Here is a 24,657-nt window from a genome sequence, read left to right on the forward strand (position 1 = left end):
AGTTATGATGCTGATCAGAATCATCGCCTATAATGTGATATAAAAACACCGCTTTCAACCTAACAACTATTACACATCATCCAAGGATACTGCAGACTGTGTATAACAATCTCTCAAAGCGGCTGCAAATCCTCCCTGCATATGGGACAAACCAGCCGCTTCCTAAACCACTGCTCCAAGCACTTTGTGTGAAACATGTGCCGGCAGGGCGTGATCATGTACGACTTCCTCTCCAGCATGTCAGCCATGCTCCACGACGGGTCCGGCTTGCCCGTCATCACGACCGGCACCAGCATCTCCTCCCTGCAGATGGCGCAGTCCACATTCCTCAACGTCATGCCCCTCTGCCTCAGCTCCTTTGCCCTCTCCCTCAGCTGCCCCCTGTGGTCGTGGCCGTGGCCTTCGGCGGTCGACGACGACGACGACGACGAAGCAGACTCGAGAAATTCAAGACCGACGACAACCCCGCTCTCGATGTCATCCTGCCTCAGGATGCGGTGGTAGTCCCACACTTCTGGCATCCAACCTCTCGGAAACGGGATGCCCAGCCGGGGCTCCCAAAAGTTTTGCAGGATCAGCGTCAGGAGCTGGGCCCACACCCAGGCGACGAGGATGGAGAAGGTTGTGTAATCGGTCGAGACGAACAAGAAATTTTTGTCGTAGAGGTAAAAGTACGCAAACGGGGCGAGGCGGCAGAGGGATTGGCCTGTCAGAAAGTTCCAGGAGAAGCTGCGGCGGCTGTTGCGGCGGGCGTTTCGCCAGATTTGGGGGAGCCAGAGGGAGAAGTAGAGGAAGGAGATGGTGTTGATGTAGATTGAGCGGGCGCGGGGGGGCCAGGAGAGGGAGAGGATTGTTAGGACCATGATGGCGAGGATGAGGAGGAAGAAGTAGAAGATTACGGGGGCGAATTGGGCTGTTTGGGGGCGGTTGGTTGGTGTGGTTGTCGTTGCTGGGGCTGTGGTGGTGGTGCCTAGGCCTGGGACGGCGCCTGCGCCGGCTGCGACGTTTTCTGCAATCTCGGCGTCGATGTCTTGGTCTGAGGGGACAATGATCGGGAGAGAGGGTGCCCTGGGAGGTCTAGCTGTTACTGGCGGGGGCAGAGTGCCTGAGGTCTGTGGGACTGCCGGAGCAGGAGGTGGTGCTGGGGCGGTAGTGGTTGTGTTCGTAGTACCCGTGTTGGTGGCTGGAGGAGTATCGCGAGCTCTCCTCTCTGGTTCACTGCCACGGATGCTGGCCAAGAGTCCGCCTCCGATAGCCGATGACATGAACGAGACAAATGTTAACAGCAAGGCAGAGTGAAACCCGTCAGAGGCACTGACAGACCAAGCAGATGAAGCTGAGAAAATCAGGCCATCTGCCAGCAACATCATTGACATGCTCCAAAAGCTCAACCGATTGAGCGTAGAGGGCGTGGGGGATTCTTTGATCTGCCCTTTCAAGAGTATGACTTGTACTGCGTATACAAACGCGAAAACTAGCAGCGAGTAGTTCACCCGAGAAAGAAGCACCTCCTCCTTGACACCAACAAGATGCTGGCCATCTGCGGGTGGGAATAGGGGAGGTCCCTTAGACTCGAGATAATATGAGCAGTCAGGCGACCAGGCGACGAGGGACATTTGCAGCTCAGGTAGCTTCGTGTTTCGAGCGCCAGTAGGATAGCGAAGCTCCCACTCCATATCGTCGATAATGGAATGCGACGAATCCATGAATCCCTTGTCATGTGTATAGTGATGGTCCAGGGCATGCAGTTGCAGATACAAAATGTATTCACAACGGGGTAGTGTGCCACCAAAGTCCCCTTCAATGACCGGATTCCATGGGTTGGATATATCTGGAAGCCTGCTACGTTCTCTCTCTCGCAGCGTTTCATCGACAGTGTGGTTCAACAGACGTTGACTCGTCTCGAAAAACTTGGCGTGAGGCGTGAGGTGAGGCAAGCCAAAGATGCCGGCGAATTTCTCACTAGTTGTAGTCAGAATCATCGACCCTTGCAATGGCCAGTGAACGCCGTAAAGTTGCATAACGAAACTGGCAGCAGAGGTCTCTTCATCCTGAAAAGTTGCCACAGCTGAGATCTCTCTCGCAACGCCCGCCGTATGGCTCTCTTTCTCATCTTGTGGAGTCTCCCGATACCAGCTATCTGGTGTGTCATCTTCCTCAAGGCGAAGGACAACAGTGCCGTGAGACCCAGTGACATTCCAACCCCAGTCGACATCGTCCCCCATCCAATTGACCCCAGGAGCAACTGCAGTGAGGTTGAAGTTATCTCTGTACTTCGCAGCCGACCCCTGACGACGGATCCACTTCCCCTGGACAGTGCCCGTCGCATTCTGCCATGTCCTCTTCGCCGAACCATGAGCCCACTCGTCCCCTCCTTCCTGCGGTGGGTAGGCATGTTTGCTCCACTGACGACACCGATCCTTGAAATAATCAAGATCCTCCCACGCGAGACCGTCACTTTCCCGAAACCCGGTGAGATTGAGATACTTGGGCTCTTGCCATGGCGGCGCCCCTTCCTTGTGTGCGTGGGGAGAAAAGTCGCCCCAGTTGGTGCTGTTGAGAATGCCATGAGCAGCCCTCTGGCGGCCAAGCCTTTCTGAGGCGGTGAGATATGGTGTTGATATCAGTGCTGGTGCATCGCTCTCAGAGAAGAATGTGAGATAAAAGATGAGCACCAAGAGGAGCATCTGCCCCCGGTCACTCTGCTGCCGTCGCTGTTGTTCATCCTGTTCTTGTTCAGGCATCGTGGCGGAGTCGCAGCTTGCTTGCCAGCCTAGTTGAAGCTACTATGGCGGTGTAGGAATCATATTTCAATGTCGACGAGCTCCCGGTATGTAAAGCCTGAGATTTGGATGATGCACCTTGAGGCGACGATTTGCATGGGTCTCGTGATTGTTGCTACTGTTGGGCGATGTCGTAATCAGTATGAGAGGATAGAGTTACGACGAATGTAATTCTTATCTGGAAGGAAACAAACAAAACTCAAATTATCGTGAGCAACTTAAGTCTCGTCATGCAAAGTGATGCTTTAATGGACGATGATGTCTTCGTAATGATATCGCGGGTGAGGCAGCTGCTGCAAGGGTACCTTCAAGCTTGGCATCGAACAGCGCGCGGCCCTCTGACTACCACAGTGTCGCTACTGGGCTGTGCACCGTGCTATCAAATAGTTCCCTGAAAGCTACCCCCCCCACCCGTTGAACCAGCTGCTCATGATCAAAAACACATTGACAGCAACCTCTTCCGCACTGTACAATCATCCAGGAACTGCTTCAGTCTCCGCATGCAAAAGTACCGGACAAAAATAAGTATGGCTTCCAAGAACGAGTCCAACGCCAACAACACGAGTCCAACAAATGTAAGTTGCCCCCTTCCTGTGTGCAAAGCTACCAAAGCTAAATATGACCCCTTAGGCCTCTGGCGACAACGCCCATGCTGAGCTCACGGTCCAACTCGAAGACCTTCTGAACACCCTCTCGAACAAATTTGCTGGCGTTTCTAGTGAAATCTTTGCAAAAAGTAAGTCATCACCCCTGGCGACCACCAACATATGGCCTGGTCACTCACGGAATAATACTAGTGGACGAGATGTCGCGTCGCCTGGACAATCTTGAAGCACAGCTAGCAGCCAACAAGGACAAGAAGTCAAGCTCCGGCTGAAATCATGCGTGGCCAGAGCATCGGTAATTACGAGCAGGAGTTCATGGAGTTTTCAGGGGTCGTGTTTTGTTTGTTAAACCTCATGGGATAACACTGCCTTTGTTGCTACCCAAATACTATCATACACGTGCCATCTCACTCGACCCCAACGCGTACGCCTTTTTCAGCCTTAGGAGAACGTTTGCCTTTTATTAATTTCTGTATCACCAAATCCACACTTGTTTAAAGCTCATCCTTACCAGTGACCTTCTCGACAAACTTGCGGAGGATATTGGTCTTGGTGGTAAGCTCATCAAGCTTGGTAGGGGCCAGACCACCCTTCTTGAGGATACCCTCCAAACGGGCGAGCTCCTTAGCAGCAAAACTGTCGCTCTTGCTAAGCTTGTCAAAGACGCGGATGTAGTACTCGGCGTACTTGTACTGGGCATCCTCCTTGAGGCTCTCAGCAGCCTTCTTGACCTCGGCAGCGGCATCGGTAAGGGGGGTGCCACCAATGTACTTGGTGACAATCTCATCGAGAACGGCGAAGGTGCCAGCGGTGGCATCAACACCGCCGCCGGCGGCGCGGTGGGTACCGGCCTGCTCGTTGAGGAAGGCAACAAAGGCCTCTTCAGAACGGCCACCGTTGTAATCCTCGGGAGTGGTGCTGCCCTTGGGGAAGAACTTGATGGTGGGATACGACGTCACACCATAATCGTTGGCGGTGGCCTTGCTGTTCTCAGCCTCGGCATCAACCTTGGCAATAACGACGTTGGGCTCGTTGGCGAAGGTGGTGGCAAGAGACTCCCAAGTGGGGGCAAGGCTCTTGCAGTCTATGGAGCTGAGTTAGCATTCTGGTTTTGAGATTTCAATATAGGTGGACACCTACGTCCGCACCAGGGAGCAGTGAAAGCAACAAGAACGTGCTTGTCACCGCCAATGGTGTTCTTGAAGGTAGCATCGGTCAGGTAGGCAACGCTGCTGGGAGGAGCGAGCTTTTTCTTGGACTTGATACCAGTCTTCTCGGTGATGAAGGCGGTCAGAGCCTCGAGGTCACGTCCACCATTGTACTCTGTTGGCTTGTCACTCTTGCCATCGAACCACTTCAGTGTAGGGAAACCCTGGACACCAAAACGCTTGCCCAACGACCTTTCGGCATCGGCATCAACCTTGGCAATCTGGACATCTTTGGTGAACTCGAAGGAGTGGGCGAGCTCCTCATAGACAGGGGCAAGGTTCTTGCAATGGCCACACCATGGGGCGAAGAACTCGACGAGGGTGGGCTTCCCGGACTTGAGGACGACTTCGTCGAAGTTGCTAGGGATAAGGTCGAGGACGGCAGACTTGGCCGCGACAACAACCGTGAGGCCGGCGAGCACGAAGCTCTTGAGGAGAACCATGGTGGTGATGTCGTACCACGGCGGTTTGCGGGATGGGGGTTTTGAAATCGAGATCGATGCAACAGGGGCCGATGAAAAAGGTAAAGATGGATAAATTCAGAGAGCCGGCTCTATTGAATAGATGCCTCCAGGCAAATGCAAATCAAGGGATGCTTTGAAATCCCAGAAAAAGATGCCACTTTGCAGAAGAGCTCGCTGACAACTGGCGGCGCAATCCTGGCACATCGGCTGGAAAGCTTCCCCAGTTTTGCAGCTCCCGCCCCGCCATCTGAAACAGTGCCAGCGACTGCAGCAAGCGCACTGTCCCAACAAGCCATCAAATCCCTGTCAAATCTGCAGACAGCTGATAAGCGATAAGATACGGGGCTTATCAGCCAGCGGGCGGTGAAGTAAAAAGACCCATAATTCCAGGCCAAGCGCCACAAACGCACAAGCCACCCACCAGCGAAGCCCTCCCGCACAAGAAAAATCTCGTGTCCATATTGCGGAACTCCCTAGCAACATTTCCGGCCGACCACCGCTCTCCGTCGACGACATCTTCACGCCAAACCCACCCCTCTCCGAAATTTGCCCTTTTTCGCAAGGAAAAATTCCATCAATCTCTCAAGATGTCTCACGAGTCTGTCTGGAACTCCCGCCCCCGCACTTACGGCAAGGGCTCTCGCGCTTGGTAAGGAAACACAAAGAAACCCCACAACATCCATCACGAACGATACCGCCGACGAACATGGGTACCGGGAGGAAGGCATATCGGATGGGGGAAGAGCTAGGGTTCTTGGACAAGAGGAGGAATGGAAAGAGGAGGGAGGGGGATAAGCCATCACGATTTCACACGAAAGAGAGAGAGAACCTTGAAGAGCAAGTGTGGCTAACGATAGATTTTTCGATATATAGCCGTGTCTGCACCCACCAGGCTGGTCTGATCCGCAAGTACGGCCTCAACATCTGCCGTCAGTGCTTCCGCGAGAAGGCTGCCGACATTGGTTTCGTCAAGGTACGATAACAACTCCCCCGATTTCGAGATCCGAGCACCACATACACAGAACCCTGAGCGATTCACACATCCACACCCCCGCCGATGCCACTTCAGAACCGAACATACAAAATACTAACATGTGACACAACAGTACCGGTAAATCACCCACTCTAATGTCGGGAGACATGGAGGGTTTGACAACCACGGGGCTTCCGGGTTTTGTGGTTTGATGACATGACGGGGAGAATGGGACAGGGAAACGGTGACAAAAACGGAATTCTTTTGGGGAAACCATGGGCAAAGGGGGGGGGACGGATACCAACTAGAACACCCTTTTTCGCCGGCTGGGAAATAAGAACAAAAAAGGGACAAACTTTGTGATTCGACGACCACTTTACGGAAGAAAACGGGCTGAAGGAAACCGACGACTGATATTCCGAAAGATCAACAAGGCGGCCAGCGTTGGGATTCTTTTCACTCATTATTTGCATGGGATAAGGGGGAAACCAAGGCCAACAAAGTGGGAGTTACCACGGGTTTTACCTTTTTTTTTTTTGGTGAAAGCATCCTTTTTTGTGCTTTTTCTTTGAAGAGCAACTGAAATGACCCAAGTTGCAAACACACACTCAAGGTGCATTCTTGTTGTTTGCTGTTGTTGTTTTGTTCGCGCGTGCCCAGCGAATAGATCTCGACATCTGCTTTGATTGATGGGAGAGTGGGCATGGTTTACTCTCAATGGGACATCACACTCGTGGACAATGATCAAATTCCAAAAGCGCTTCCACCATCTCATTCCCGCTGCGTGAGACATCATCTTATCTCTCGTACAAGTCTTTCTTTATCTTCGTGATTCATCATTCCCTCCCATTTCCATTTGTATGTCTTCTATATTACAGTATTTTAAAACAACAACCGAAGCAGAAGGAGGGGAGATCAGCCGAGCCCCAAGTGTAATAATGCACAAAGAACCCCCAGGGCGCAGCTTCCAAACTGGCGCTTTCTTTCTAAACACAACATGAAGATATACAGTGTACAAAGTTCGTTTTCAACGCCAAAGCGCCCCCGTCCCCCTTATCCACACGCGAGACCAAGGGGCCCCTTCCATTTTTGTCCCGGCCGTGAGTTGTTCTTTGATTTTTTATTTTATTTCATTATTTACCTCATCGAGAGTTTACTCGAGGATGCGGGTGACGAGACCAGTGGCAACAGTGCGGCCACCTTCTCTGATGGTGATGCGCATACCGGCCTCGACGGCAACGGGGTTGTAGAGCTCGGCCAACATCTCGACGTTGTCACCGGGCATGACCATCTTGCTGGAGGCATCCTCGGTGCCTTCAGGGAAGTAGAGGGTGACGGACTCGTCGGCGGAGCGGATGTACATCTGGGGGCGGTACTTCTCACCGAAGCCGGAGTGACGGCCACCTTCCTCCTTGGACAGGACGTAGAGGGAGAGCAGGAACTTCTTGTGGGCAGTGACGGTGCCGGGCTTGGCAACGACCATACCACGCTTGATGTCCTCACGGCGGACACCACGGAGGAGAAGACCGGAGTTGTCACCGGCACGGGACTCCTCGCAGGACTTCTTGAAGGTCTCGATGTCGGTGACCTTGGTCTTGATGATCTCGTTGGACTTGCCAATGAGCTCGATATCGGCATCTCTCTTGAGCGTACCACGCTCGACACGGCCAGAGACGACGGTACCACGGCCGGCAATGGAGAAGACGTCCTCAATGGGCATGAGGAAAGGCTTGTCGGTGTCACGCTCGGGGGTGGGGATCCACTCATCGACAGCCTTCATGAGCTCATCGATCTTGGACTCGCCAATCTCGGGGCGCTTGCCCTCCATGGCGCAGAGAGCAGAACCGAGAACGACGGGGGTGTTGTCACCGTCGAAGCCGTACGAGGTGAGAAGCTCACGCATCTCCATCTCGACAAGCTCCAACATCTCGGGATCCTCGAGGGCATCGACCTTGTTGACGAAGACGACGATTCTCTGGATACCCATCTGGCGGGCGAGGAGCAAGTGCTCACGGGTTTGGGGCATCTGTCCATCGGAAGCAGCAACGACAATGATGGCACCATCCATGGAGGCGGCACCGGTAATCATATTCTTGATGTAATCAGCGTGACCAGGGCAGTCGACGTGTGAGTAGTGGCGGGCCTCGGTCGAGTACTCGATGTGGGCAGTGGAGATGGTGATACCACGCTTGCGCTCTTCGGGGGCCTTGTCGATAGCGCCATACTCGAGGAAGTTGGCCATGCCCTTCTCGGCTTGCCTCTTGGTGATGGCGGCGGAAAGGGTAGTCTGTGGGAGCTCGGTCAGTGGGGGGTGAGGGCGCAAATTGGGCGCATTCCCGGAGATATGCGGACCTTTCCATGATCGACGTGACCGATTGTGCCTTGAACAGTTGTTAGTAACGGTGGCAGGTTCGAGATAATTTGAGGATTAACGCACCAATGTTGACGTGGGGCTTGGTGCGCTCAAAAACAGCATACGACCGGGCAAAGTTGAGGATGGGAGTGCGGGTCTGGCGCTGGAGCTGGACCAGAGGAGTGGCAGACTGTCTGAGGGTGGCCGCCCTCAGGAAGGGGGCAATGGTTCTGAGGAGGGCAGGCATGGTGACAATCTGGGAATCGCTCACAAAAACAGAGGGATGCCGAAAGAGCGGAGAGGTGGGATCAACTGGATGTTGAAGAGTTCGAGCTGCACAAGTTAGAAAATTTGGGAGCCCAGGGGTTCATCCAAACCCGCTAGTGCTGCCCGGGTCGGGATTGCACGGACTGCCTTGCGCCTCGTGCTGTTTATCTGCATTAATCTCATCCGATATCACGTGGGTTCGTGCGCAACCCCGCGAGCCCCGGGAGTACCCCGCGGGCAGTTTTCGTCGCGGACTCGCGATAGATGCCCGCGAGGCTTGTCGTAAGGCCCAAGGTGTACCGGAGTGGAGGCGGGGCTGGCAAGTGATATGGTAGGTTGCGCGGAAGAATGCTCAATATCAGTTAATGTCATTCAATATCTTGAAGAGCAACTTGCAACAAGGGCCCCTCAACTCTGACATCTGTAACCAATTGGCATGTGCTGGTGTTGAGTGAGTTCTTTCCTCTTCCTCCATTGCGGGTGCCCCACTGTTGCGGCTCAGAAATGTGGGCGGAGCAGCGCCTTCCCAAACAACGGGCAACTGTTTCTGATATCTCACTGAATTGTGCATTGCAAACACTCTCACTTTGACATTGCAAATGAGATCGGAAACCGCTCTTTGAAATTATCTCAATATGCCCAAATTCCTTTGCATTCTCACATCAAATCAACTATCCGGTATAGTGTAACGGTTAACATATCGCGTTTTCACCGCGAAGCTCGGGGTTCGATTCCCCGTACCGGAGTCGATTCCATCTCCAACACTCTACAGGAGTGTTGGTGATGATTGTTTTTGGTCTTGTGGTATCTGTTCTGCTTCATTTGCGTCATCTGCTGCCATGAGGAGGTGTTCCTTCCATTTTTATGGAATTTGGGCACATGGCAGGTGTTGCTCCCTCTTCATGTTCGTTGCATGCTTTTTTTGGCTTTCCTGGCCCCACCTAGACTTTTCGTTCCTTCCGCAACTGTTGGCCCCACCTAGACTTGTCGTTTCTTCCGCAACTGTTGGCCCCATCATGCATTTGCACAAAGGAGGGTGTGACACCTCGGCTTCGAGTTTACAGGTTTTGTCTTTATACTCATCAATGTCACCGCCGTCAACACATTTTCCAGCAACAGTTGCTGGAAATGTGCCAACAGCGGCCAGACCGATTGGCAGAAATCCCGAGATCAGCGAGGCGATTGAGACTCTCCGTGAACTCTTCTTCCAACACCCCACACTCACAATAAAGTGCGACAGCCACCACATCCTCCCAGGCTCCCATCTTGAAGTTCTTCTCATTTTCACACATCAATATAAGGTGAGGCTCGAGCTCTGCCCAGACTCGGCAATCGCTGACTGTCTGGGGCGATGCTTGGCATGGTTGTGGTAACCTTTGGTGTGGCTGAATACAGGCGTAACTAAAACATGGTCGTCTGAGTGTGCTTAACTGGCTAGGTAAAATACGAGCAGATGGCGTTCACGCCTATCCTCAACAACTGATGACTCCGATGGTGTGAATCACCGCCGGCCTGGCCAGCAGGAAAGATAAATATCTCTCCCAACAATGCTTGGCAGTCTCACCACCGAGATCTCATCCGCCTTCCACAGAGCCCCAGCATCTCCTGGGCTTTAGCAAAGGGTACAATGTCGTACTAATCTGTTCGTCAGGTCCGCCGTACTCTCAGCAATCAATGCTTTGATGGTTGGTGATGAGAATATCACAATATCTATTTGGGGGATTCCTCTGTTTCATTCCATCCTGTATACTAAATCTATCTCACACCAACATCCAATTGTATGGTCCGCTGGCGTAATGGCAGCGCGTCTGACTACGATTTCATATCAATCCATCAGGAGGTTCCAGGTTCGACCCCTGGGCGGATCGTTTTTTCTTGCCTGGGACTCCCATTCTTGGGAGTGATAACATTCCACATTGTTGATTTTGGTCTGGCGATTCAGTGGTTTTTGTTTTAGAAGCCTGAATTAACTCCCCCAAGCTGTTTGGTGACTCTTTGGATTCGCTTGGTATCCAGCCTTGTAAGACGGCAAAAAAAAAACAATCCCAAAGGGACTCGAAGACGCCAAGGACAATCCAGGGTTAGGGTCCCGCTACAAACTTGAATCCTGACTGCGCTCACTCTCGGTTTTCTCAAAAAGCAATTTCAGTTGATTTTTTTCCACATCAGTGTGTTCGTGAATAGATTCCCTTGTTTGTACCGATATGTTTGATGCTCTATTTTCTCACTATATTTGACGTTCTCGGGAAAAGCGGAGTATCTTGGTCAGCAACAACCATCGGCAGTCCCTCACGGCCGCTGCCGCCGCCGCCGATAGCAGCGCCGAGACTTTGAACAAGTCGGCCAAACCCACTCACTCATTCACTTGGTCGCTGGGTGAACTCAAACCTTGCATGCTTGTTTCATAAACCTCAGAGACTCAAACTTCCCTTGTGAACACGACTTTTAAATTTTTATTGAAACATGGAGGTGGAGGAGGATACGTCATGGAACGGCGCCGAACACACGGGCGAGGAGGCCATCGATGTCGATGAGCTAAGAGTCATGTATTGCGCTGCTGATTCCTTCCAGTAAGTTTTCATCTCACCATCACATCACATACATATTTATTGAAAATATTCACATGAGACGGCAGACAATACCCCCGCCTGGCCCACTACCAAACCACCCACCTCCGCCGGCAGTCCTTCTACTCCCTCCCCCAAGCCCACCTCCGGCTCCTGTCATCCCCACCGTTCAACTACCTCGAAACGCTTTCCAAAGTCGACGACTGCATCGACTCCAACGCCGAGCTGTCCAGGGCTATCTTCAAAGCTGCCCTCTCAAACTTCAACCTGGGGGTGCCCGACGAAAAGTCACGGACTGCTACTGGCACCCTTAAAATGCCGGATGAGTGGGCAGGCTGTGCAAAGAATGGGGATGTGGACAAGGCGAGGAGCACAATTCGTCAGTTCTACCGGGACTGGTCGGCAGAAGGAAAAAGGGAGAGGGATGTCTGCTTCCGGAATGTCTTCAAGGTTGTTCAACAAGAGCAGAAGAGGTTGAAAGAAGGGGAGAAACTGCGGGTTTTGGTGCCGGGCGCGGGGTTGGGGAGGTTGGTGTTTGAACTGTTTCTACGGGGGTGTATAGCGGAGGGGAATGAGATTTCCTACCACCAACTGCTGGCGAGCTCTTACATCTTGAACTGCTGCGAGCGGGCGGGGCAGTACGAGGTTTTTCCTTGGGTGCATGGGTTTTCGAATCATAGGACAAGAAGGGATCAGTTTAGGGGGTACAAGGTGCCGGATGTGCATTGTATGAGCGAGACAATGAGGGTGCAGGAGGAGACGGGCAGGGTCGGCGAGATGAGCATGACGGCTGCGGATTTCTTGTGCGAGTACGCCAAGGAGGAAAACGCGGGGGCGTTTGATGTGGTGGCGGCGGTTTTTTTCCTCGATACGGCCCCGAATCTGATTAGGTATTTGGATGTGATTTATGGGTGTTTGAAGCCCGGGGGGGTGCTGGTGAACTTTGGGCCGTTGCTGTGGCATTTCGAGGGGGTGATGCCGAATAAGAGTGAGAACGGGGCCCATATGAGCGGCGGGGATGATATGACGGGGATTGCGGAGCCGGGGAACTTTGAGCTGACGGATGAGGAGGTGATGGAGCTGGTGACAAAGGTTGGGTTCGTGGTTGAGTCGAGGGAGACGGGGGTCGAGGCGCCGTATATACATGATACTGAGTCCATGCTGCAGACTATGTATCGAGCCAGTACGTGGGTTGCGAGGAAGCCGGTCATCAAGGCGGATACTTCTTAGAGACTGCATATATTTATCTCAAAAAAAAAAATGCTCAAAATGCTAAATAACAACTCCTCTCTCAAAGCTTGGAATCCAACTGCCCCCTAGCCCACATAGCACCACCATCAATGGCGAAATCAGCACCGTTCACGTGGTTACTCGCCCGACTGCACAGATACACAATCGCACCAGCAATATCCTCCGGTCTCCCTAACCTCCTCATGGGGTTGGCATTGGCAAACGCATCATGCCCACCGCTCATCTCCAGCAGCCCATTGCTCATCTTGCTAGGGAAAAATCCAGGGCAGATGCTGTTCACGCTGATATGCCTCGGGCCCAATTCCACAGCCAAGTTCCTCCCCAGGTGAATAACCGCCGCCTTGCTAGCACTGTACCCATACGTGCCCTGCTTGCCCAAAGTACCAATCCCCAACCCAGCCACCGACGCAGTGATAATCACCTTTGACGGCGTCTCAACGCTGGCGTTCTTGCTCATGAGGGGCACGAGGTCACGGATGAGGTTAAAGACGCCCTTGACGTTGAGGTCCATGACCTTGGCAAAGGCCGAGTCGGAGTGAGTGTCGATGTACTCGCCCCATGTGGCGCCGGCGTTGGCAAGGAGGATGTCGACGTGGTCGGTGTGCTTCTTCACCTGCTCGACGAGGTGGGTGACGCCGGCTTGGGTGGCGCAGTCGGCCGGCACAGAGATGGCCTTGGCGCCGGGGGAGAGGTTGGGGAGGGCGTTGAGGGTGGCGACGGCGGATTCGCAGGCGGCGGCCTTGCGCGAGGAGATGAAAACGAGGGAGGCGCCGGATTGGAGGATGCTGATGGGGGGTGTTAGTGACGTGATTGATACAGACTGACAGGATGAACATACGCAGAAGCAGCACTCAACCCCAAACCACGGGAGCCACCGGTGATGACGGCAACCTTGCCCTTCAGGGAAAACAGGGACGAGAAGTCCTCGAGCTGAGCTTCGGCCATTGTATCGGTCTTAGTGTGAGAAAAGATGAGAGATGAAACAGACAGACAACTAGGATTGGGACAAAGGAGGTGGATGTTATAATTCCCAGCCCTCGAGGTATGTACCCGCTATATTGCTACCGCCGATCCGGTTCGGTTCCCTTTCCCGGGGTGGTGGAGCTTGACTCAGGGGGTTTATACTAATCGTCGAATCTGCGGGGAACCCCAGCCGTGCCTCGGCCTCGGTCCATCACCCCGCCCTTTAAAGCTACAACTCCGGCTTTAGCCTCGCCCAGGGGGAGGCTAACCTCGGCGATAAGCACATAGGTAAGAGGCAAGTTCTTTGATATCTTGCTGTCTTGACACTGGCAATCATCTTACACTATCAGTAACATAAAAGAAAGACCCAAAGTCTCAAGGATCGAATTGGTACAAAATACGCTCACAAAACTAAGTACAGTAGCTAAGCTAGCTGGATGGAAATTCCGCAACATCAGAAAACCATAAAAGAACAAGGCTGTGGCCTAGGTACCGGTGCTGTTACCAAATTTTGGCGTAGCCTATAGAGGATGCTCTTCCAACCACAGATTTCGCTTGGGAAAAAAAGCCCAAGGCTTCCTGAAAAGCACGTAAACACAAAGCAGCCCAACGGCCGGTCAGTCTCCGAATTTTATACCTCCACCAAAGGAGCTTGAGCCTGAGGCTGGGGCTGTACTGGAGACTCCTCTTGCTGCCCATGGTCCGCTCCATCTTCATGTCCTGGTTGCTGCCCTTCCGTCTGGGCCTCCTGGGCTGCTCGAGCAGCGGCCCTCTCCCGTTCGGCAGCCTCTTCAGCAGCTCTCCTCTCCTCCCTTTCCCGCGCCTCCAGTTGCTGAATATGTCTCTCTGCAACCCCTGGCGCCAAACTAGCCAGAAGCAAGATACCTGCTCTCTCTAGCCACCTGGCCTGGTTTTGTAGCCAATTTCCATTAGCATTCCGTCTCTGCGCTACTAACCGCCGCGCAATCTCCGCCGGATCGGGGTTGCCAGCCTGACCAGCCCCTGCTGGTGCGTTCTGTGCTGGTCTCTGTTGATTCTGATGTTCCGGATTGGGGATCAGGTTCTCAATATGCTCTCTGATGGGCTGAAACACTTCGTTGACCAAGGCGTTCAAAATCCCTGTATGGAACGCCAAGAGGATCAGGGACGCTATACTTAACGACAGCCACCGTTCCCATGAGGGGTTGCTGTAGGAGAACCAAAAGGCAAAAGCGGCCAGACGAATGATGAGCCACACGGTGGGCCAGGCAGCCACCACCCACCCTCCAGGGTTGCCCTGATGTCCAAACTGTGGAGGCCGGGCAAGAGGAGGGTTAGCTGGAGCTGCCACTTGGGCCTGCTGAACCCGATGCCGAAGGCCGTCGACAGGATGAGCCTGGAAACCTGCTTGGGCTTGGCCTTGCTGGGGTTGTACCGGCCCCTGAGCTGCTGCATTTGGGTTTGGCCAGAGAGGCGGTGGCACCGGTCCGGGTTGCGGCTGCTGGAAAGCCAATGGCATGGGGCTCGGTTGAAAAGGTGGCAGGTACATGGCTGGCGGGGGATAGAACGGAGGTGGGTAGAAAAGAGGGCCTGCCATAGGAGGTACGCCGAAAGCCATGGGCTGGTAGACGTGCTGTGGTGGCCTCACAGGTAAAGCATGTGGCTGCCGCGAGGTGTACAGATCTAGAGGACTGTTTACCAGTAACGCACGAGGACCAGCCTGGTCGTACAAAATGTGAACCTCGAGATCATCCAAGGCCCGAGCTTGGGACTGTCCCTGTTGGCCCTGGGGTTGTGATTGAGTATGACCCTGTGGTACTACCTGCCGCTGCAGCGGCGGAATACCATAGGCAGCATGTCTGGTGTGGGGATCTGGGGTCGCAGAACGACTGGCATGTCTGGATACACCGGGAAAGAGAGGCGTAGTCACCCCAGGTTGAATTGGCTGAATAGGCCCATTGGAATTCGCAAGATTAGCCGCCATGTTTGCTAAGGATGCGCCAGATGCACTTCTTTGCATCGCACCAGTGATGGTTTGCGAGGCCCTAGCAGCGTCATCACCATGGATCCAGTCACGAGTCTGGTTCGCAGAAGATGGGCGATGACTTCCAGGGTTGGATGTAGGACCGCCCGCTCCTGGAGCAGAGCCAGCGGCTGGCGCAACGACCTCGTTCTGAACAGTGATGCGTACTTGTTGTCCGTTGGGCCCAACCATATCCCGCGTCAAGGAATGCGCCGGGTGCTCAGCCCCCATGACGGGGCCGTGGTGTACGCCATCGAGAGGCGGAATACCATATCCAAAGTGTCGTTGAGTATTCATAAGCGCTACTTGCCGCTGAAAGGCCTCCCGTTGAAGGTGAGCACCCCACTGAACCATATCTTGGTGTTGTAGGTGATGGACCATGGGCTGTGGGGGCGGGATAAAGCCGGCGGCTGCCACACGGATTCCATGCTGAGGGTGAAACTGGATATGTGGCTGGCGGCCAAATGGAGGTTGCGCATGGTTGTTGGGAGGGGCATTCGCATTGCCAGGCGCAGGGCTCTGGCCACGGTTCGGTGTTGCGAGCTGGGGGGTGTTGCCAGACGGCTGGTTGACAACATCTCTGATCACCATATGAAGAGATTGCTGGTCGCCACTTGATCGGATCTATAGCAACAGTATTAGCACACCAAGTCGAGAGAAAGCGACACAGTAACGTTACACTTACCACCTGTTCTGTAAAGACATCCAGCAATGTGTCGGTATCGCGCTGCAACAGATGGCCGCGGTAGATGAATCTGATTTGCTCGTCGGATGGTCGCGAGGGGAGTCCCTCTCGAACTTTGGCCTTGAGCTGGCGCAAAGTGGTAGCAGCTGGTGTTCGGGCGAAGCTTAATGAGGTGCCGCTTGGCTGGATGAGGTTGAGGTTAACGACCAAGGGCGCATCCTCCTGTGGAGCGGCGACCTGCTCGTCCGCCATGTTTGCTGCTAATATCTGTCGGTCAAGATGATGAGTGGAAAATGGCGACGAGACTGGAGAGAAAAGGTGGGCGGCGCTGTCAATTATTCATGGAAGTCAAGAAAGACGCATGCCAGGCACGGACAGTCTGGGGCGCTCGGAGCGTCGATGTTGATGTGGGTGAGGGTGAGGTGGGCGCAAGCAAACAAGGGAGAGTCAGTCGGTCACGTCGCGGAGAAGAAAGGAGAGACCACGTTATTGGATAAGAGGGGAGCAAAATCGAACTTGTTGCGCATCCTATTGATGTGGAGAGGTAAAGTGTTATGTCTGAAATAAAAAAAAAAGTCCGCTCTTCGCATCGAAGAGAGAGAGCTGTTGTTGAGCACCACCCACACTCACTGCCTTGCTCTTGCTCGGTCAGCTTCCAAATTCCACGCTGTCATTCAAGATGGAGGGTGCCCCCAGGTATCGGTACCCGACCCCACGCTGGGTGGCCCCCTGTACACAGGAAATCAGCGGAATCACATGTGATTAATCAAACTATTCTGTAAAAAATAGGGGATACATGTACCCACCACACGCGACCAATGGTGCCCCCCAAAACGGCGCCTTGCCATCCCGGGATAACGGCTCTGGGCGGGAAACACCGTCGCATCCACTGGTTCGCTCTCTCTTTCAGTCTGAAAAGCAAGCTGCGTCATGAGAGTGACGGCTTGAGCTAATCGTGCAGCTGTGCCGCCCTTGCGACCGGTTTATTTCTTGTGTGACTGACTTTGCGACTTTGCGGTATATCAACGGCTTGAGATTCCCCGCGCCTGCCCCCAGAGCCGCTGCTATTTTTTTTTTTTGCAGGCAGGCCAACGATGCAGGTTCGTCAACATACACCGCCTTGCTCCCCTGGTTACGGATGAGAAAAAGTTATTAAAAGGGGCAACATGGCGTTTCCTCAGATTGGCCCTGCTTCGATCTCTGTCGGGTTACCTGTAGCTGGGTTGGCTCGCACCACACTCCTTCGACGCTCTCAGCGCCTCCCTCACCACCACCTCTCGCAAGCCGCCACTCGTCGGGCACACTCGACACATCGATACGGCCGCCAGCAGCAGCGCCTCTTCGGCCAACGCTCCTTCTCCCAGCAGTCCCACCGGCCCAAGGCCGACTCCAAAGTGAACGACTCCAAGATTCGGTGGTATCCCATTCCCGTCGGCCTCGGCGTCGGCTTCCTGGGTCTGGTTCAGTTCTACAAGGTCTACTCGCGGGAGAAGGAACCTCAAGAAAATGGCGAACCAGAGAAGAAGCCAAAAAAGAGGCCACGGGTGAGGCCCGATGGACCTTGGTACGATATTGCACTCCAGATACATGCTTGATCTTGAGGCACGAGGACAGAGGACTGACACATGGTTTCCAGGCAGGTGCAAATCATGTCGACTCTGCCATTGAAGGCCATGTCTCGGCTTTGGGGCAAGTTCAATGAGCTCGTCATTCCATACCACCTCCGTTCTCCTGGTTTCCGGCTGTACTCTTGGTTCTTTGGTGTCAACATGGACGAGATCGAGGAACCGGATATTCGCAATTTCCCCAACCTGGCCGCCTTTTTCTACCGTACCCTGAAGCCCGGTGCCCGACCCCTGGATCCGAACCCGAACGCTCTCTTGTCTCCTGCGGATGGTCGAGTTCTGCAGTACGGTCAGATCGAAGGCGGCGACATCGAACAGGTCAAGGGAATGACATATACCATTGATGCTCTCCTCGGACAAAACAGCCCCTCGCCAAGTCTCTCCAGCAGCCAAGCCTCTCTCGAAAAGCTCATCAAGCCCGCTGCCCAGCGTGAACTCGAAGGCGACGAAGAACTGGTCAAGAGGGACGAAGAATTCGCCTCGGTTAACGGTATCTCGTACACCCTCCCCGATCTCCTGTCCGGCAACAAGAAGAAGAGAAAGAGCGACAGCTTCGACCAGCCCAAGGACGAATCCGTCACTCCCTCTGCCACCTCCGTCTCTGAAGTCCGCGCCGAGCTCGAGAAGGGCGAGAAGGCCTGGTACGATTATCTCACCCCCGGCAGCCGTCACGTCCTCTACTACGCCGTCATCTACCTCGCCCCCGGGGATTACCACCGCTTCCACTCACCCACCAACTGGGTCGTTGAGAGGAGACGCCACTTTGCAGGAGAACTCTACAGCGTGTCCCCGTATCTTCAGCGCACCATGCCCGGTTTGTTCACTCTCAACGAGCGTGTCGTTCTCCTTGGTCGCTGGCGCTGGGGTTTCTTCAGCTACGTCCCCGTCGGTGCCACCAACGTCGGTTCTATTAAGATCAACTTTGACAGGGAGCTCCGCACCAACAGCCTGACGACGGACACCGAGGCCGACAGGGCGGCCGAGGAGGCTGCTCAGCGCGGTGAGCCGTACCTTGGTTACGCCGAGGCCACGTATGAGGCTGCCAGCCAAGTCCTAAGGGGCCACGCGCTGCGCAGGGGTGAGGAGATGGGCGGTTTCCAACTCGGCAGCACGATTGTTCTCGTCTTTGAGGCACCTGCTTCGGAGCACGATCCCGAGACTGGCAAGCACACCAGGGGGTGGTCGTGGAATGTTGAAAAGGGGCAGAGAGTCAAGGTTGGGCAGTCTTTGGGGCAGGTTGATATGTAAAAGTTGGTATCCAAAACGTCGGGGGAAAGAAGGGGGTTGTATATACCAAAGAGGGATTCGAAAATGTTTTTCAACTTTAATCGTGGGTAGATATTTGTGTTTTAATGCGGCAATCAACTTGTTCGTTTATTCATAGTTTTGGGGGTCAGTTCCTATTCTAGCATGTTGGGTGTGGTTGGAAGAGTTGATAGAAGTTTTAAAATTGTTGTTAGCATCTTGAAAATTCATCGTCTATGATGCTCTATAGGTATATGTACATCTTCTCTCTAGGTTTCATTCCAGTCGTCTGTATCCGCCATCATTGAATAAAAGGGGGTATTTCGTATTCTCTTAAACTTCTGGAAAAAAAAAAACCACTGTTTCAACGCCCACTCACGATGTCTTCCACGCCTTGCTCTTAATGCCTGCTTATATTGTGCTTTGCAGTCCATTTCACGTTGTTGCTGGACCTGCTCCCAGCTCTCTAAGCAGAACCAAAAACCCTGTACTTTTGCTCCAAAGGCCCAAAGGTCTTCTCGCCTGGCTCGCCGGCCTTGCCGCCAAATACGAGCTGAGCGGAGAGCTTCCACGTCGACGGGACGGACCACTCCTGCTGGACCTTCTGGTCGACGAGGGGGTTGTAGTGTTGGAGGTTGGCGCCCAGGCCTTCGGTTTCGAGGGCAGTCCAGACTGCGAACTGGAGCATGGCGCTTGAGTGGCCAGCCCAGGGGTCGAAACTGTTTTTGTACGTTAGCAAAAATTTGATAAGGGGGGTTGGATGGGAAAAGGGGACATACCGATCAGCATAAAGGGCAAACTTTTCCTGCATGCCCTTGACGACGTCCTGGTCCTCAAAGAACAAAACAGTGCCTGCGCCGGCCTTGAACCCGGCCATGCGGGCGGCCGTCGAGGCGAAGTTCTCCTCGGGGACGATGGACTTGAGGATGGCGGTGGTGATGTCCCAGAACTTGTCGTGCTCGGCGCCGAGGAGGACGACGACGCGGTTGGATTGGGAGTTGAAGGAAGAGGGGACGTGGAGGAGGGATTCCTTTACGATTTCTTGGACGCGGTCGGTAGAGATGGGGAGGGTCTTGTTGAGGGCGTAGATTGTGCGACGGGCTTTGATGTGGGAGAGGAAGCCGTCAGCGCTCTGGACGGCGGGGGTGGTTTTGCTGGAGGAAAACATCTTCGGGGTAGTAATTGGTGTGGTGATAGGACGGGGAGTAGCAACTCTATAGGTGGTGTTTTTGAGGAGTGTGCGAAGCGGGTGGGCGAATCTCTGCATAGGAGCGGAAGACAAGATGGGATGATGGGTTGGTTGGTGATGAGATGAACTTATAGATAGATGTCAAAAAGGCGGGAAGGACCCCTTATATGTATCTACCTTCCTATGTCTGTCCTCTTTCCCTACGGACAGCAAAAGACGGGGTTCTACCCGGCAGAATTCGAGACCGACACCTTCCCCCCAACCCCCATCATGGAAGGAACCCTGGAGCATTTCCGCCGAGAGACCTCGAAAGATTCCATGAGCATCTCAAACCATCGCCAGGCTCCACTTGGTACGTACGGATGGAGTTTTCTGCTTGCAAGCGGCTCACTCATCGAGTTGTCATCCATTTCAGCTACCAAATCGGTAATCCACTATTCATATCGTCTTCTCGCTTGCTCGCGCGCGGTATTCCGATCTGTCCTGTATATAATACAATTACAACTTACATCATTGATTATACATAAGCTTAGTACTCGTTCGACCGTTGGAGTTTGCATGTCGCCCAGTTCTCTAACCAATGACAAGCAATCATACAGCCGAATTGGGGAAGTTGGCTGATAACCAGTTCGTGGCTTCGGCACCAACGACAGCACGCCGCTGGGCTTTGAAAGCGCATTTCAAATGCTGACAAAATCCCGCTAAGACCACACCCCCACTTCTTTATCTATTGGGTAGCTGGACAGAGGGTGGGATCTGAGCCATTGCTTGCTCGGCAGTCCCCAAGGTGCCAACCCCACCACGTGCCGTTGATGGAGGGGAGGGTTGAATCCTTGAACTGCCTGATTCAGTATTTATAAAGATACAAATGCCCCCCATATGAGAAAGTATCAGGGGCATGGTGTCACAAGGCCTGATGGTTGCGCCATCTGGGATGTCTCTTGGGTGAATAGACCATGCACACCTAAAGTCACACCGTGGCCTTGAGAAACCAGCCTCCAATAGCCAAGAGATAGATTGATCAATGATTTCGATGTCATGGTAAGAAACCTCTGCTGCTAGATTATAACATATACAGTCCTCCATACATTCAGTGTCCGTCATTTCAAGACTCAAAGCTGTTCTTCTCACCCCCTCAACATCACATTCTCCCCTCTGCTGTGCAATGTTACACACCTCCACCAAGTCCCTGATGATCCCTCAACTGCAAGAGCAAAACAACGATTCCATAAAGATAGATTAAACATGTATATACATCAAGAGTCAGACATATCTTTCATGTGCCCGTCGTCCTCCTAACACCCCCCCATACCCTTCATATACCCTCCATGTTATATAGTTATTTTGTTGTATGTGCGCTTGTGTGTTTATCTTTTCTCTAGCAGACCAAAGCAAACCCCCAAAGAAAATCTTTACCATGGCTTCGAGCCCCAAAAAGTCTGGTATAAAAATCTCAAACATCTTTATGCGCCCACCAGCCAAAGCAATGAGAAAAGCAAGAACGCGATACAAAACTCCCGTCAAATGCATGAAACGATCCCGAAAGGGAGGATAAGAAACGTGAAGCCAAAGAAAATTTTGTCAAAAAGACTACAAATCCTGAACCACCTCACCAAGTCTCGGCAATGTACTGGCCCGTCTCCTTTTTCAAGTTCCAAAACTGCTGGGCCTCGTCATGCTCCAGGTTGCCCTTCTCCATGGCAACCTCGACAAGCGCCTTCTCAACACCCTCGCCCATGCCCCTGCTGCTTCCGCAGACAAAGACTCTGCCGTCGACAGCGTTGATGATGTACCAGACAAGGTCAGCCTGGGCCTTGACCTCCTCCTGGACATATCTTCCTGGGCCCCTGCGGCTCTGGACAACCTTCTTGACTTCATCCTCATGGACACCCCACTCGCCACTGTACAGCTCGTCCACCAGCGAATCACGGACACCCTGGAGCACCCAGACCTTGTTCGCACAGTTGGCCGTCTTGAGACGCCGCTGGACGAAGCCTCTGAACGGAGCAATACCGACGCCAGCCCCAATAAGGAGCATCGGTCCGTCCGAGACGAACTGCTTGGCAAGCGGGTTGGCCATCAAACCTTTGAACATGGGGATATAAAACTCTGGGTCTTTCTCCCCCTTCTCCTGAGCCTCGATGAACTTCAAAGCCTGTCTCTGAAAGAAACCCGAGCCAATACCCGTCCGAGTGCCATTGCGCCAGTCCTCCGCCTCATGAACGGTGACGGCAATCTCAATCAACCGATGCTGCTTCCCATCGCGTGTCAGGAACGACTCATGAGGGTCATTCGACAACGAGTAGAAGCGGGGCATAAGTGGCTGCAGGACGGATAGGAGAAGATCAAGCGGTGGCTTGGCGTTAGGGAAGGCGTGCAGTAGCTGGACCAGACTGATGTGTGGACCGGTTCGGAAGTCGCAGAAGACGCCCTGACCCTCGGCGGAGCAGAGGTACCGCAAGATCTTGCGCTCAGTTGCGTCAGTGGTGTGCTCAGCAAGCACACGGAGAATTTGCTTCGTTGGTGGGTATGACTGGACATCGGAGCACCACGTTAGAAGATCGCGGCGGGTGGTGACAATCTCACGAGCCTGGTCGGCGCCCCAAACGGTTGGCCAACGGCCCTGGGTCGTCCGGAGGAGCACAGGCTTGTCGCGCAGAAATCGGGGGACCAGGAGCAAGTCGAGGATCTCCTGCACTATAGAAGCCTCGTTGGGCGCAGACACGCCGATTGCGCCACCAACTTTGAAGTCAACATCCTCACCCTCTGGATAGTTGGTGACATCAAGGTCGAAGTGGAAGGTGCGCTTCTCAGCACCAGGCTTGGTCAACTCGCGAGTGTTGTGAATGCGCGCGGGGAACACATGGTGCGGCGGGTGTGGTTGCACAAATTTGGGAGGTTGTATTTGTGTGTCGAGCCTCTCCAATGTCAAGTCCTGGAGTGTCGTTTCGATGCCGGCTACTGACGAAGTGGTGTCACTCTCCGTGCCGAACGGCACAGCAGGCTCGGATGGCGATGGAACATTGGAGGGCCGGCGAACGGGTTGCAGGAAAGCCGTTTGCTCGGGAACATCGCACACTCCGCTGAGTGTGGTAGGAATCTTGTCGATCTTGAGGTTCAAAGAACGGTATGCGTCATTGTCGGGAAACTCGATCGCCTCGTACTCCACGTTGTTGTCTTTTTTCGGGGCACCACCAAGACAGCAGCCTCCGCCGCAGCATCGCCGGATCAATTGCGTTGTCGTCTCACCGGTTATGCGTTGCACATCTTCCGGGCTCTTGGCGATCAGGCGTGTGGACGCCCGCCGGCGACGTGGGACCGGTTTTGTTGGCTCTTCAATCTCCTGTTCGTCAGAGCTCGAGTATGTAAGTGACGGTGTGGCCGATTCGGGCTGGGGCTCCTCAGGAATGCTCGCAGCCGCACGCTGGGCAAGAAGAAGGTCTGTCTGCGCCGTCATTTTGGATGTGGTTGAAGCCCTCAGCTGCCTCGGAGAGTTGTGGCGATGGGTAGATAATATAGGTAGACGGGAGGTGAGCGAATAGGTCGGAGCAAGTGCTGAGGATAGGGGAAGGTGAATTCGTCTCTGTCAAAGGCCCAGGCGCATGACCGAAATTTGCAGAAAATCGAGATGGAATTCCGAAGGTGATGTGGGCCGAGGTCAAGTTACGGTAATGCTGTATGGATGGTATGACTTGAGTCAAAGGCTTGCCTCGCCGTATAACAATTTGGTGGTCGCTATGGGTATGGCACAAAAAGGAAAAAAAGGAAGGACACAGCTGGGCCACTGGGAGGCTGGCGATCTTTATCACCGTCCTGCTCTTGTCATTGTGCAGCGAGCGCAGCAGATGGCCAAGTCATTGAGGTCAGCTCACAGCCAAGATACGCTACTTTGACTTCCAAGCCCCAGCCTTTGGGGGGCAAGCGGGACCGGACACAGTGCGCGTGACTTTTGTCCTGTCCCGTCCCGAAGAAAATCAATGTGTGGGCCCTTTGCCGTGTTTCTCCGGACAAACCAACATCTGATATCGAGATATTCACCAGGGCATCTGAACACATATCTGTTGTTTACTCTCTTATATACCTGTGATAGACACTCATACAGCCGGAACTGCAAGCCTGAATAACACATCTGCAACACAAGAGCCTCGCCCTTCTTGATGCGCCCGGTGAGGCTCCCTATGCTTCCGGCTCAATGGGCATTTTCCCATTCCCTCGGCACGTGCTCAATTCAACACATTCTTCCCCTGAGTGCCAGCCCTGTCTGTCTCCGAGCAGTGCCAATCTGTCAGAATCACCCCGGGCTGCCGGGGGAGGATCGGTAGCCCTCACGGCAATGAGCCCAGCTCAATCTCACATGGTCTCATCACCATTCCACCCTCCCACTCACTGACCGCGCCGTGTAGCACAAAACTTCCGGTTTTCCCAACAACCATGTTGAAAACCAGCGGTACCTGCATGGGCTTGTATCTCTGATTCA

The 24,657-nt window shown here is 53.7% G+C and overlaps 12 protein-coding genes and 2 non-coding genes across 14 annotated transcripts; 7 read left to right on the forward strand and 7 right to left on the reverse strand.

Annotated features, from left to right (window-relative positions):
* Positions 1-113: 113 nt before the first annotated feature.
* On the reverse strand, positions 114-2,744 carry QC764_211970 (uncharacterized protein; the record flags this gene model as incomplete). The annotated part of the gene is made up of 1 exon (XM_062944903.1): positions 114-2,744. One exon carries the CDS (start codon positions 2,742-2,744, stop codon positions 114-116), a length of 2,631 nt encoding a protein of 876 aa, XP_062803780.1.
* A 269-nt stretch (positions 2,745-3,013) lies between these two features.
* QC764_211980 (uncharacterized protein) lies at positions 3,014-3,741 on the forward strand (the record flags this gene model as incomplete). The annotated part of the gene is given in 4 exon segments (XM_062944904.1): positions 3,014-3,169; positions 3,182-3,358; positions 3,414-3,519; positions 3,581-3,741. The coding sequence occupies 4 exon segments, from the start codon at positions 3,014-3,016 to the stop codon at positions 3,658-3,660; spliced, it is 519 nt and encodes a 172-aa protein (XP_062803781.1). The 3' UTR covers positions 3,661-3,741.
* On the reverse strand, positions 3,736-5,364 carry ERP38 (Protein disulfide-isomerase erp38). The gene is made up of 2 exons (XM_062944905.1): positions 4,529-5,364; positions 3,736-4,472 (listed from the first exon to the last, which is right to left on the reverse strand). The coding sequence occupies exons 1-2, from the start codon at positions 5,037-5,039 to the stop codon at positions 3,883-3,885; spliced, it is 1,101 nt and encodes a 366-aa protein (XP_062803782.1). The 5' UTR covers positions 5,040-5,364; the 3' UTR covers positions 3,736-3,882.
* Positions 5,365-5,371: 7 nt separating this feature from the next.
* RPS29 (40S ribosomal protein S29) lies at positions 5,372-6,736 on the forward strand. Its single transcript, XM_062944906.1, has 3 exons — positions 5,372-5,709; positions 5,934-6,033; positions 6,167-6,736. The coding sequence occupies exons 1-3, from the start codon at positions 5,648-5,650 to the stop codon at positions 6,173-6,175; spliced, it is 171 nt and encodes a 56-aa protein (XP_062803783.1). The 5' UTR covers positions 5,372-5,647; the 3' UTR covers positions 6,176-6,736.
* A 148-nt stretch (positions 6,737-6,884) lies between these two features.
* TUF1 (translation elongation factor Tu) lies at positions 6,885-9,137 on the reverse strand. The gene is made up of 3 exons (XM_062944907.1): positions 8,471-9,137; positions 8,386-8,414; positions 6,885-8,320 (listed from the first exon to the last, which is right to left on the reverse strand). The coding sequence occupies exons 1-3, from the start codon at positions 8,631-8,633 to the stop codon at positions 7,187-7,189; spliced, it is 1,326 nt and encodes a 441-aa protein (XP_062803784.1). The 5' UTR covers positions 8,634-9,137; the 3' UTR covers positions 6,885-7,186.
* A 190-nt stretch (positions 9,138-9,327) lies between these two features.
* QC764_0043760 lies at positions 9,328-9,399 on the forward strand. Its single transcript has one exon. It is a non-coding gene; the product is annotated as a tRNA-Glu (tRNA).
* Positions 9,400-9,766: 367 nt separating this feature from the next.
* QC764_0043770 (uncharacterized protein) lies at positions 9,767-9,883 on the forward strand (the record flags this gene model as incomplete). Its single annotated transcript, XM_062940314.1, has 1 exon — positions 9,767-9,883. The coding sequence occupies exon 1, from the start codon at positions 9,782-9,784 to the stop codon at positions 9,881-9,883; it is 102 nt and encodes a 33-aa protein (XP_062803785.1). The 5' UTR covers positions 9,767-9,781.
* Positions 9,884-10,435: 552 nt separating this feature from the next.
* Positions 10,436-10,521, forward strand: QC764_0043780. The gene has a single exon. It is a non-coding gene; the product is annotated as a tRNA-Arg (tRNA).
* A 595-nt stretch (positions 10,522-11,116) lies between these two features.
* QC764_212020 (uncharacterized protein) lies at positions 11,117-12,504 on the forward strand (the record flags this gene model as incomplete). Its single annotated transcript, XM_062944908.1, has 2 exons — positions 11,117-11,223; positions 11,289-12,504. The coding sequence occupies 2 exons, from the start codon at positions 11,117-11,119 to the stop codon at positions 12,448-12,450; spliced, it is 1,269 nt and encodes a 422-aa protein (XP_062803786.1). The 3' UTR covers positions 12,451-12,504.
* On the reverse strand, positions 12,435-13,416 carry QC764_212030 (uncharacterized protein; the record flags this gene model as incomplete). Its single annotated transcript, XM_062944909.1, has 2 exons — positions 12,435-13,256; positions 13,310-13,416. The coding sequence occupies 2 exons, from the start codon at positions 13,414-13,416 to the stop codon at positions 12,512-12,514; spliced, it is 852 nt and encodes a 283-aa protein (XP_062803787.1). The 3' UTR covers positions 12,435-12,511.
* A 649-nt stretch (positions 13,417-14,065) lies between these two features.
* On the reverse strand, positions 14,066-17,059 carry QC764_212040 (uncharacterized protein; the record flags this gene model as incomplete). The annotated part of the gene is made up of 2 exons (XM_062944910.1): positions 16,122-17,059; positions 14,066-16,060 (listed from the first exon to the last, which is right to left on the reverse strand). The coding sequence occupies exons 1-2, from the start codon at positions 16,371-16,373 to the stop codon at positions 14,066-14,068; spliced, it is 2,247 nt and encodes a 748-aa protein (XP_062803788.1). The 5' UTR covers positions 16,374-17,059.
* On the forward strand, positions 16,752-19,215 carry PSD1 (phosphatidylserine decarboxylase 1). Its single transcript, XM_062944911.1, has 2 exons — positions 16,752-17,685; positions 17,758-19,215. Exons 1-2 carry the CDS (start codon positions 17,288-17,290, stop codon positions 18,992-18,994), a joined length of 1,635 nt encoding a protein of 544 aa, XP_062803789.1. The 5' UTR covers positions 16,752-17,287; the 3' UTR covers positions 18,995-19,215.
* Positions 19,216-19,229: 14 nt separating this feature from the next.
* Positions 19,230-20,984, reverse strand: FRM2 (type II nitroreductase). Its single transcript, XM_062944912.1, has 2 exons — positions 19,771-20,984; positions 19,230-19,710 (listed from the first exon to the last, which is right to left on the reverse strand). Exons 1-2 carry the CDS (start codon positions 20,256-20,258, stop codon positions 19,458-19,460), a joined length of 741 nt encoding a protein of 246 aa, XP_062803790.1. The 5' UTR covers positions 20,259-20,984; the 3' UTR covers positions 19,230-19,457.
* Positions 20,985-21,789: 805 nt separating this feature from the next.
* Positions 21,790-23,637, reverse strand: QC764_212070 (uncharacterized protein; the record flags this gene model as incomplete). The annotated part of the gene is made up of 1 exon (XM_062944913.1): positions 21,790-23,637. The coding sequence occupies one exon, from the start codon at positions 23,635-23,637 to the stop codon at positions 21,790-21,792; it is 1,848 nt and encodes a 615-aa protein (XP_062803791.1).
* Positions 23,638-24,657: the final 1,020 nt, after the last annotated feature.

This window comes from Podospora pseudoanserina, chromosome 2, assembly GCF_035222485.1.
Source record: "Podospora pseudoanserina strain CBS 124.78 chromosome 2, whole genome shotgun sequence".
In the NCBI taxonomy this organism is placed as follows: domain Eukaryota; kingdom Fungi; phylum Ascomycota; class Sordariomycetes; order Sordariales; family Podosporaceae; genus Podospora; species Podospora pseudoanserina.

Excerpts from the sequence above, each read along its gene's own strand:
- PSD1 (XM_062944911.1), top strand. The coding sequence starts at position 17,288 with ATGGCGTTTCCTCAGATTGGCCCTGCTTCGATCTCTGTCGGGTTACCT. Across the intron at positions 17,686-17,757 it reads GTGAGGCCCGATGGACCTTG|GCAGGTGCAAATCATGTCGA; the intron begins GTACGATATTGC and ends CATGGTTTCCAG.
- RPS29 (XM_062944906.1), top strand. The coding sequence starts at position 5,648 with ATGTCTCACGAGTCTGTCTGGAACTCCCGCCCCCGCACTTACGGCAAG. Across the intron at positions 5,710-5,933 it reads GGCAAGGGCTCTCGCGCTTG|CCGTGTCTGCACCCACCAGG; the intron begins GTAAGGAAACAC and ends TTCGATATATAG.
- ERP38 (XM_062944905.1), bottom strand. The coding sequence starts at position 5,039 with ATGGTTCTCCTCAAGAGCTTCGTGCTCGCCGGCCTCACGGTTGTTGTC. Across the intron at positions 4,473-4,528 it reads CACTGCTCCCTGGTGCGGAC|ACTGCAAGAGCCTTGCCCCC; the intron begins GTAGGTGTCCAC and ends TCAGCTCCATAG.
- FRM2 (XM_062944912.1), bottom strand. The coding sequence starts at position 20,258 with ATGCAGAGATTCGCCCACCCGCTTCGCACACTCCTCAAAAACACCACC. Across the intron at positions 19,711-19,770 it reads TTTGCCCTTTATGCTGATCG|TTTCGACCCCTGGGCTGGCC; the intron begins GTATGTCCCCTT and ends GTACAAAAACAG.
- TUF1 (XM_062944907.1), bottom strand. The coding sequence starts at position 8,633 with ATGCCTGCCCTCCTCAGAACCATTGCCCCCTTCCTGAGGGCGGCCACC. Across the intron at positions 8,415-8,470 it reads CAAGCCCCACGTCAACATTG|GCACAATCGGTCACGTCGAT; the intron begins GTGCGTTAATCC and ends CAACTGTTCAAG. Across the intron at positions 8,321-8,385 it reads GTCACGTCGATCATGGAAAG|ACTACCCTTTCCGCCGCCAT; the intron begins GTCCGCATATCT and ends GAGCTCCCACAG.